Source organism: Nanorana parkeri, unplaced genomic scaffold, assembly GCF_000935625.1.
Source record: "Nanorana parkeri isolate BGI_ZX_2015 unplaced genomic scaffold, ASM93562v1 scaffold2845, whole genome shotgun sequence".
Taxonomy (NCBI): Eukaryota; Metazoa; Chordata; class Amphibia; order Anura; family Dicroglossidae; genus Nanorana; species Nanorana parkeri.
In genome coordinates this window covers 81,322-92,667 of record NW_017309113.1, presented here as the reverse complement: position 1 = coordinate 92,667, position 11,346 = coordinate 81,322, and the positions used below count along the sequence as shown (strand labels likewise).

The 11,346-nt window shown below is 49.6% G+C and overlaps 1 protein-coding gene across 1 annotated transcript; it reads right to left on the bottom strand.

Moving 5' to 3' along the window:
• Positions 1-1,884: 1,884 nt before the first annotated feature.
• On the bottom strand, positions 1,885-10,296 carry LOC108802406 (zinc finger protein OZF-like). The gene is made up of 2 exons (XM_018574263.1): positions 9,607-10,296; positions 1,885-2,711 (listed from the first exon to the last, which is right to left on the bottom strand). Exons 1-2 carry the CDS (start codon positions 10,292-10,294, stop codon positions 1,885-1,887), a joined length of 1,515 nt encoding a protein of 504 aa, XP_018429765.1. The 5' UTR covers positions 10,295-10,296.
• Between the last annotated feature and the right edge of the window lie 1,050 nt (positions 10,297-11,346).

Below are 11,346 nucleotides of genomic sequence, written 5' to 3'. Positions count from 1 at the left end.
CGAGCTAGAGTTGGCCCGCGGCCCGAGACTTGGAGACCCCCAATTTCCACTCGCCAAATGCGAGACGGCGATGGAAATTTTGGGGAAATGATACAAGTCTCGCTACCGGGCACTGTGGTGACGTCGAGGCTGGCGGGAAAAACCAAAGCGGAGGGACCAGGAGACGGACACTATGGTGAAAGTTGGTTTCTGAAGACCTCATCTGGGATTCGGTGTTTACCAGAGCAGTTTTTTTTGTGGGGGGGGGGGGGGGGGGGGGGGGGTGGATGTGGTGGAAGGACTGGTGAGACTTCTTCTTTACAGGGAACCCTTTTATTTGGCTTGGTGGTCACCCCCATATAGGAAGATCCCACCATTCCTCACCTCCCATCACTGGTCTGTATACTGGTTATACCTTTCCTTAGACCTCAGAGACCATTCTTGGTCACCAGAACTGATGGGCCTGAGCTGCCGGTCGGAATGTTGGACCAGTTTGGATACGTTCAGTCTAGTCATCTTTCATGAATAAGGAACATTGTAGAAAACATTGAAGTCTGAAGACGATACGTTGGACCTTTGAAGCCCCTTTTCTTTGAATTGGCGTGTGGTGGTCCTTACGTTTGTGGAACGCCCCTTAAAGGGTAGGACCTTCTGGACTCCAGCTTCAAAGTCCTGTCTCTAAACTCAAATGCCCCACTGCCAGGAGTCAAGCACCGGGGGGGGGGCAAGGTGGAAGTCCTCCCATATGAAGGAACTGAAGATGTGGTGGTCATCTGCCCGGTTGTATGTGGAGTCCTTGACCACCAGGAGATCCCACTCCTCGAGTTGTCTCACAAGTGACTAACCTGCCGGAGATGGGGCTCCTTTCATGAGAAGATGAACCTGGACCCGCCCTAGATTTCATCGACAGCCATGAATGAGCTCCCATAGAATGGGATCACCTGGAACTGCGGCGGTGGGACCTCGGACATAAGAGTGTAGGGATCACTCTGTCCTCTGGGAGGGGGCACTCACCGGTAATACCGGGCATGAATGTAATTCGGGGACATTGCTGGGCTGTGGGACTGAGGGTTGGGGCGCCCTGCCCAACAGGATGGAACCCTCCTCTTTTCTGAGGACTATCTGTGTCTGAATGCTGTTACCGCGAGGGACGTCAAACCTCTTCCACGAACCGAGGAACTCTTGGCGCCCTCGGAAAGGACAAACCTTCTCCACACTTCATTTAGGGATCCCTCTAATAAAGATGGACAACCCGAAGACCTCTTTCACTACTCCCATGGGGTTGTGCCATTGTAATATATCCCCTCCCCCCACTTCCAGGTGCCATTGTAATATATCCCTTCCCCCCACTTCCAGGTTGTAATATCATGTCTACACAACCCGTGCCAAGCATAATGGGGGAGCGATGTCTCAGCGTGACTCTTCCCAGGACCTGGCCGTGTCTAGTCATGCCGATCCTCTTGTTTCGAGGGACGAGGCCCATAGAGCAGATGGAGGGGAGTTCCTCTATGTGAGGTGTCATCTGATGGTCTTTGTGGGTGGAGACTGTGACGGAGGAATTCCGGGTGGAATGATATACGGCTCTATGAACTGATGACTTATCATTGGAGTATACGACAGGCCCCGCCCCCAACCCCAAAAATAAAACCTCCGGTATGAGCCGAACTTGGAAAAAGGGAAAGAAGATTTAATGATACAAATCTGAAGACGACTTTTATCCACCGACATACAAAGAATCTCATCGTTATAAGAACATAAATATTTCATCTTCATCGTAAAAAACAAGCTCCTCCCTCACAATGATGTCTTCCTGCGAAGGGAGATGAGACTACACGGCTAGGGGGACCCAACCAGCAGTGACACCCCCTCCCCCAGCAGAGGAAGCCAGACACAACCTTGAAGTCTTTAGCTCAAATTTCCAGCTTTTCCAACGTGGGATTTTCGATGCTTGTCGAGATCCGCCTGCCGCGTGCAGCGCTTTCCGCACTCGGTGCAGGAGTACAGCTTTTCCAACGCGTGGCACACTTGATGATCGGTAAGATAAGTCCTCCGGGAAAAACATTTTCCGCACTCGGAACAGGGGTACGGCTTCTCGCCCGTGTGAGACCTCTTGTGGGCGTTAAGACTGGAATTGTGTGTAAAACCTTTCCCACACACAGGGCACGGATATGGCCTCTCGTCTGTGTGACATCGTTCGTGTATCACCAGGTCTGCTCTCCGTGAAAAAGCTTTCCCGCACTCAGGGCAGGTATAAGGCTTCTCGCCCGTGTGCAATCTGTGATGTCTGGCGAGGGTGGTATTATCTGAAAAACATTTCCCGCACTCAGGGCAGGAATACGGCTTCTCCCCCGTGTGAGACCTTTGATGTTTAACAAGGTCTGATTTCCGCGAACAGCATTTCCCGCATTCGGGGCAGGCGTAAGGCTTCTCCCCCGTGTGCAATCTCAGATGTCTGGAAAGATTGGTCCTCTGCGCAAATAGCTTCCCGCACTCGGGACAGGAAAATGGCTTCTCCCCCGTGTGAGATCTCTGATGCACGACGAGTTCTGATTTCTTTGGGTAACATTTCCCGCAGTCAGGACAGGAGAATGGCTTGTCGCCCGTGTGTAATTTCTGATGGCTGATGAGGCAGGACTTCTGAGGGAAACTTTTCCCGCACTCTGGACAGGGAAAAGGCTTCTCGCCCGTGTGGGACCTCTGATGTCTGATCAGCACCGATTTATGGAGAAAACCTTTCCCGCAATCAGAACAGGTGTGAAGCTTCTCGCCCGTGTGAGATCTCTGATGCACAGTTAGACTTAGTCCAGACCTAAACTTTTCACCGCACTCAGGACAGGAAAAGTTCTTCTCCCCCTGAATTCCGGGACATTCCCTCACCGGACGAGGTTTCTTAGAGGGTTTCCTTGAGGAGGTGAGACGATCCTTTGAGGGTTCCTCCATGGCGTGTCCTGGAAACATAGAAACACATGATGGAGAGATATGAGAGGGTTAGATGACTTCACTCAACATTCCATCTGGATCAGGAGGTCTGAGGGAGCAGATGTTCTATGAGGAGGTCCCAACCAGCCGGGGCTCCTCCCCCTCTTCATTCAACATTCCATCTGGATCAGGAGGTCTGAGGGAGCAGATGTTCTATGAGGAGGTCCCAACCAGCCGGGGCTCCTCCCCCTCTTCATTCAACATTCCATCTGGATCAGGAGGTCTGAGGGAGCAGATGTTCTATGAGGAGGTCCCAACCAGCCGGGACTCCTCCCCTCTACAGTCAAAGGGCCTCCTCCCAAATCACTTCTACATCTACACAGCCTTATCAGAAGAAGCGGAGCAAATGAAGACTTGGAAGAGCATGCTCTTCACCCAACCACAAGCCTAGGCCCTGGGTCATGTGACTTCTGATAAATAGTATATACTGGCAGCCCCTCCCCCGGATAACAGAAGAATATATTATGACCCACCTGTGCTGATCTCATGATCTGGGAGGAGCATGCTCTTCAGCCAACGACACTCCCGCCTAACTCTGGACCAATCCGTGTGCAGGAACCGAGCAGAGATAACAGAAGAGTATCTTATGACCCACCTGTGCTGATCTCTGTAGGCGTGTCCTCCTCTTTCAGCGTCCTTGTCGTTCCATCGTCATCTATTATCGTCCTGATAATCCCATCCTCCTCCGTATATCGCTGATCATCCCTCACATACGTCTCTTCTGTTTCATCCTCAACTTTCATCTTCATCAGATCTTCACCCTAAACCAACAGAACGGCAGAACAAAATTAGATGTTGGTACTCCCCATAAAAACAGGGGGTGGGACCGGCCCTTGTTCATCAACGGACCCCAAAAAGTCCTTTCCCGTTCATGAAGGAACACACGAATCCCGATACAGTCAGGAAGTCGAAAACGAGTCCATTGAGGGGGCCGGCAACGGCCTTCGACAGGCTCAGAGGGGACCGGGAACTGGTTTCAACTCATAACTAAGTGAAGGACCAACATCTGAATCTGAATCAGATGAGAAGAAGCCCCCCCGGGGAAGAAAAGGATAAGCTGCCAATGATCAAGGGAAACCCCATCAAAACAAGGGGGAACCTCATGACTACCCAAAAGGAAGAAATAGACCAACAACACGATGTGGTCATCAGAAAAGAAACACAAGGACCTAAGTGAACAGGTTCCTAGATGGAACCCTGGACAGAAACGGGTCCAAGTCAAGACCAACTGGTCTACATGTGAAGACCCAAGCCTCACATCTCCAACCGTAAGTATTCAGGGAAAGGAGGTACCCCAAAAAATGAGGTTGTCTGATCTCCCAAGTGTTGGCCAAGGATCTGAGAAATGTGATGGCATATGAAGAATAGAGAAGTGACCCCCTGAGACTGGTAGAGAACTCAAGGGTACCAACCATAAAGTCAGCCTGACTGAAAAAGGGGTGGAGGCTACACAAGAGGTACCCATACCAAGGTAGGTAGGAGGGAAGGATAGGAAGGTCAGAGGGCAAGGGACAGGAACCTTAGACACACTGCTGAGAACATTCACCTGTTTAAGGGAAGAACCGAGGAAGGGATCTGGAGAAGGTTCCTCAAGAGGCTGCCAGAGAAGGAGGACCCATCTCCAGGCCCCACAATGGGCTCCGGATGTACTCTATACCGAGCAGGGGTACCTTCAGCTGGAACTCGGCATGCTCTGCCTGCTGGCTATCCAGGACAACACAGAGCCCTCCCCCCATTGATGACTTTTTCCTACCATGCAGGAGACGAAGGGCACCCGGGTAAGCAAACCTCTCTTTTCGGTGCAGAGACCACCAATTGAGAAGAGCCAGCTTCCAATGTCTGGACCTCAAGAAAGACGGTGCGGTTGGGATTAGTACTTTTAGGATCCTCTGGCATAGGGATCAGGCCGCTTGTCCTGCCAAACCTTGCCAGAAGTGACCACCTAGGTGATGTTCAACAGAGTCCGGCTCATGAAATGGACTCACTTCAATATCCTCCAACAAGGCTTGTCGAGTCTAAAATCTTAGGTGTGGGGATATTTTGGCTTCCCGGTCAACACCACCCCATTTTTCAACAAAAAGAAACTGATGGGGCACACCATGGACTTCCTGGTCCTAAGAGACCAATTGAATATCTGTGTGCCAGTGTCCCAACCCTCCGTAGACAGCAGTATAGCCCGAATGTTCCTCAATTCCTGTGTCCCTCAATGGACGAGAAGATCTCATCTGTGACATAGAAGTATTTATGATGTGACATCACATAGAAGATCTCATCTTGTAGAGTCCACACGTCATCTCCACATGTCAGAGCGTTCCATCACTTTATGTTCCCGCCCCCCAACTCCACCCACCTGATCATGGAGGGGGACGGTGAGACCTTCCTGGGTGGAGTCCCGGGAATACGGAGGACGGGGACATCCCTCTGGTGGCTTTATGTTACTAGGTGGCTCCATCTTATCCTCGTGTCCTTCTGAGAGCTCCTCCATCACCCCGTACTCCTCGTCCTCCTCTTTTATCTCTTCTTTAACAACAATATTATAATCCCCGAGGTCTCCGCTCTGAAGAGATAATAAAACATTCGTTGTGACAAACATGCTTCTGTATAAATCACAAATACCAATAATTATTCATCAATCACCTACCTGGTCATGGTGGGGGATGGTGAGATCTTCCTGGGTGGAGTCCTGGCAATACAGGGGGCGGGGACATCTCTCATGGTGGGGGATGGTGAGATCTTCCTGGGTGGAGTCCCGGGAATACAGGGGGCGGGGACATCTCTCATGGTGGGGGACGGTGAGATCTTCCTGGGTGGAGTCCCGGGAATACAGAGGGCGGGGACATCTCTCTGGTGGGTTCCTCTTACTGGATCCATCTGTAGGAAACACACACTGACTGAATACATTGTTTCTATGTGTGTATCAGATGATGGGGGATGTAGGCGGAGCCTCCGTACTGCTCTCTCCTCTTACCCGGTGATGTGAGGGGCGGGGCATTCTCCATCACCACGTCCTTGTAGAGATCCCGGTGTCCTTCTAACTACTCCCGCTCCTCTATGGAGAAATAGGCAGTGAGATCCTGACACACACCCACCAAATGCCTGAGGGGGGGCAAAAAATAAATAAAACAACCCTTACACCCCCCCATTTATACAAACCATGATGACTTAAAACCCCCGAACATGGCTCTGATGGAGACCAAATGCTGGATGAAGTCTTCTTCAGAGACTGACTCTTCTCAAGGTGTCCATCTCTTGGTCTACTTCCTCATGTTTTTTTTCCCAGTGACCTTCATGTCATTATTGAGTCCTGTACCGTTGAGTCTCTGTATCGTGTCCTGTAGTGAGGTGGAGATCAGCGGGGGGGACCCACAATTTTCAGTGGGGGGAGGAGGGAAATCAGGAGATGGTCTCTCCCGGACTTGTCTCTTTCTGAAGAAGACTTCATCCTACATCGGGGGCTCCTTTCAGAGAATGAAGGACTCCGCGTTACAGGGAAAGCTTGGATTTGGGGTTGACGTTCGGTGACCATGTGACCCTCTTATGGTTTATTTCACCGTCACGTTCCTTTTATACCCATCTTATCAGGTCAAGAAGTGAAATCACCTGAAATCTGAAGAACAATTCAGAGCCATAGAAACACTTGGGGCCGTTACGTTGAATATTTAGTTGTCTTTGTACCTCAGACCAAGAAGATGGACAATTGAGGAGCAAAGAGGACAGCGATGGGGTTATAATCATATAAAATCTCCTTACCTCGTCTGCTGCCAGTTCCAGCAATGTCTGCTCTCTACTTCCTTCCTCATGGAACCTCCTGTCTGTACCTGACATCACTTCCTGTCATTATCTTACGTCACTTCCTGTCATAGAGACCTTCTGTCTTGCTATTGGTGAGATCACCACCTGGTGGAGCTCAGAGGAACTGCAGCCCTGAGACATTTTTTACAATTACCTTTCTCTAATGAGGAGGAACCACAGATGGTGATTGGAGGAGCCCAATCACACGTGAGGAGCACTTTCATATATATTGTGGAGTGAAGGAGATATCACGGATTGTTTTATACACTTTACATGAATGCCCCTCCCCCTCCCTTCCAGCCTTCATTCCCTTTTGTGGCTGTGATTGGGGCGTTATAGAGATCGGGGAGATGTATTGATCAGTGACGGAGTTATAGGAGGTTCTTATGGCTTGGGAACCGGTTTCTGTCCTTAGCTCGTTGAGAAGAAGCGACTGGTACAGAAGTCCATATGGAAGAATCCAATAAAGACTTATTTTTATATCATACACACCCTACGTTGGGTGTTTTAGTATCGGGATTGTCTCATGGATTCAGGAATACTTAGTTTGTATCTGTGTGAGGGTAAGAACCCCCAAGAGGGTAAACCTGGTGTGAAGGTACTGTTGTTGACAAACAAAAGTGGGTTTGAACCTGAGTTGACCCGGTTCTGGACAAGCTCTCCTAGAGGAGGAGCCTGAGTGGACTGAGTTCCACAAAAGCTTTCCTTTTGGAGTAGGAGCTTGGGTGGACCAGGTTCTAGGAAGGCTCTTCTTTTTGGGGCAGGAGCTCGAGTGGATTGTGTCCAGGAGAAGCTCTCCTTTTGAGCATGACCCTGAGCGGACCGAGTTCTAAGGAAGCTCTAAGGAAGCTCTCCTTTTGAAGCCGGAGCCTGGGAGGACTGGGTTTCAGGTAGGCTCTTCTTTTAGAGTAAGAGCCTGAGTAGACCAGGTTCTTGGAAGGCTCTCCATTTGCAGCAGGAGCATGAGTGGACAGAGTTCCACAAAAGCTTTCCCTTTGGAGCAAGAGCCTGAGTGGACCGGGTTCAAATAAAGCTCCCCTTTAACGGAGCAGGAGCCTAAGTGAACAGGGTTCCAGGAAGGCTTTCCTTTTGAAGCAGGAACCAGGTTCCAGGAAAGCTCTTCTTTTGGAGCAGGAGCCTGAGTGGACCAGAATCCCAGAAAACTCTTTTTGGAGCAGGAGCCTGAATAGACTGGGTTCCAGGAAATCTCTTCTTTTGGAGCAGGAGCCTGAGTTGATTAAGTCCAAGAAAAGGTCTCATTTTGGAGCAGGAGCCTTCGTGGACCGGGTTCCAGAAAAGCTCTCCTTTTGAAGCAGGAACTTGAGAGGGTCGAGCTCCAGGTAGGCTCTCCTTTTGAAGCAGGAAATTGAGTGGACCATGTTCCAGAAAAACTCTCCTTTTAAAGCAGGAGCCTTGTGGACCGGGTTACAGATAGGGTCGCCTTTTGGAGCAAGAGCCTGAGTGGACTGGCTTCCAGGAAAGCTCTCCAATTGCAGCAGGAGCCTCAGTGGACCAGGTTCAAGGAATTCACTCTTTTTGGAGCAGGAACATGAGTGGACCGGTTTCCAGGAAGGCTCTCTTTTTGGAGCAGGAGCCTTGTGGACTAGGTTCTAGTAAGTCTCTTCTTTTGGATAAGGAGCTTGAGTGGACCGGGTTCTAAGAAAGTGCTCCTTTTGTAACTGGAGCCTGAGTGGACCAGGTTGTAGGAAGGCTCTCCGTTTGGAGCAGGAGCCTGAGTGGACCAGGTTGTAGGAAGGCTCTCCGTTTGGAGCAGGAGCCTGAGTGGACCAGGTTTCAAGAAAGCTCTCTCTGGAGCAGGAACCTGAGGGGACTGGGTTCCAGGAATGTTCTCCTTTTGAAGCAGGAGTCTGAAAGGACCGGGTTCCAGGAGAGCTCTCCATCGGGAGCAGGAGCCTCAGTGGACCAGGTTCCAGGAATGCTCTCCTTTTGGAGCGAAAGCCCAAGTGGACTGGGTTCTAAGAAGGCTCTCCATTTGGACCAGGATTCTGAGTGGAGCATATCAAAGGAAGGCTCTCTTTTTGAAGCAGGAGCCTGAGTGGGCCGGGTTCTAGTAAAGCTCTAATTTTGGAGCAGGAACCTGAGTGGGCCGGGTTCTAGATTTCACACAACATGTACACTGTTTTCTTGTATTTTGGTGTTGAATTTTTCCTGTTGTTGCATAACATACAAGGATCACGGGAGGTCAAACTGATGGAATATCTCTCTGCCGGCCTCAAGATTCACTTGATAAAAGTCTGAGAGCCACGACATCTTCCAAACCTACTACTTCCCTCAACCCTCCACCTCTGACCTCGCTATGGACCACCATTGAGTTGTAGGACCAATGTCTTCTCCTCACCCTCCCTTAGACCCTTTCTCTCATGCTCTCCAGTGATGCCATCTTCTTCGACCAGCTTCTGTTCCACGGTCCCACCGGGCCCTACAGGAGGGCCGGAGACTGAGGTGACATGAAGAAACTCATCAGACCCGCAAAGCTTGTTGTATAAGAATAAACTTTATTAGAAAACTACAATCACAGTATGAACTTTCAAATAAGCATCAAAATCCTTCCTGTCAATCACACTCAATCGATCTTCTGTCATGTATGGTCCTCTAGGTGCCACATTTTCTTCACATCGATCATCGTTCTCCTTTCAGGGATTTCTTAAGACCAAACATCCATGAAAAACATTTCCCGCAATCATGGTAAGAATATGGGTTCTCCCATGTGAGAGTTTCGATGTAAAGCAAGTGCGGATTTCCGAGTATAACTTTTGTCACACAAATGGCAGGAAAAAAGTTTTTCTGGCATGTGGCGCATCTGATGTTCGGAAAGACTGGACTTCCGTGAAAAACATTTTCCACACCCAGGACAACAATACGGCTTCTCACCCGTGTGAGATCTTTGATGTTTGATAAGTTCTGATTTCCGTGAATAACATTTCCCACACTCAAGGCAGGAAAACAACTTTTCCTGTGTGTGGCATGTCTGATGATCTCTAAGATGGGACTTCCTTGAAAAACTTTTCCCACACTCAGGACAGGAAAATGGTTTCTCCCCTGTGTGCGATCTTTGGTGTCTAACAAGGTCAGAGTTCTCTGAAAAACTTTTCCCACAGTCAGGGCAGGCATACGGCTTCTCGCCTTTGTGCAAATTCTGATGTCTAAAAAGATGGGACTTCCGTGAAAAACTTTTCCCACACTCAGCACAGGAATAGAGCTTCTCACCCGTGTGAATTTTCTGATGCCTGACCAGTTGTGATTTCTGAAGAAAACCTTTCCCGCACTCAGAACAAGAATGAAGCTTCTCACCCGTGTGATATTTCTGATGTACAGAAAGACTTAATTCAGAGATGAACCTTTCCCCACAATCAGGACAGGAAAATGTCTTCTGCCCCTGAATTCCGGCACCATCCCCCACAGGATGGGGCCGCTCAGAGTCAGAGGGAGTCCGTGGTCTCTCCACACTGTGACGTCCACTATCCATAGCTGAGCTCATTGTCTCTTCTCCCGCACAATCTGCTGTGATGTCCTCATCTTCCATCTTCCAACCTGGAGATAAAGTCAGACGATCCTTTGAGGGTTCCTCCATGGCGTGTCCTGGAAACATAGAGACACATGATGGAGAGATATGAGAGGGTTAGATGACTTCACTCAACATTCCATCTGGATCAGGAGGTCTGAGGGAGCAGATGTTCTATGAGGAGGTCCCAACCAGCCGGGACTCCTCCCCTCTTCACTCAACATTCCATCTGGATCAGGAGGTCTGAGGGAGCAGATGTTCTATGAGGAGGTCCCAACCAGCCGGGACTCCTCCCCTCTACAGTCGAAGGGGGACCATTATCAACCTATAATTGGCTGATATCACTCAGTGTGCAGGAACAGAGCAGAGATAACAGAAGAATATAATATGACCCACCTGTGCTGATCTCTGTAGGAGTGTCCTCCTCTTTCAACGTCCTCGTCGTTCCATCCTCCTCTATTATTGTCCTGATAATTCCCTTCTCCTCCTCCGTAGATTGATCATCCCTCACAGACATCGATTCTACTTCTACTTCATCTTCAACTTTCATCTTCATCAGAACTTCACCCTAAACCAAAAGAAATGTCAAAGAAGATCTCGTCTTGTAGAGTCCACACATCATCTCCACATGTCAGAGCGTTCCATCACTTTATGTTCCCGCCCCTCAACTCCACCCACCTGATCATGGTGGGGGATGGTGAGACCTTCCTGTGTGGAGTCCCGGGAATACAGAGGACGGGGACATCTCTCTGCTGGGTTCCTCTTGTTAGGTGGCTTCATCATATCCTTGTGTCCTTCTGAGACCTCCATCACTCCGTACTCCTCATCCTCCTCTTTATACTCTTCTTTAACCACAATGTTAAGAAGGTTTCCACTCTGAATATTTAAAAGAAAATTATTGTAACAATCATCCTCATCACTACCAGTAATTATTAATCATCTACCTGGACCTGGTGGAGGATGGTGAGATCTTCCTGGGTGGGATCCCGGGAATTTAGAGGATGGGGACATCTCTCTGTTGGGTTCCTGTAGTTGGATGACTCCACCATGTTCTCCTGGTGTCCTTTCGGAAA

What these genes read in the sequence shown, in the direction of transcription:
- LOC108802406 (XM_018574263.1), bottom strand. Translation starts at nt 10,294, where the DNA reads ATGGAAGATGAGGACATCACAGCAGATTGTGCGGGAGAAGAGACAATG. An exon ending in TTGTCCTGGGTGTGGAAAAT is followed by an intron (nt 2,712 to 9,606) that starts GTTTTTCACGGA and finishes ATTGCGGGAAAG; the next exon opens with GTTTTCTCCATAAATCGGTG.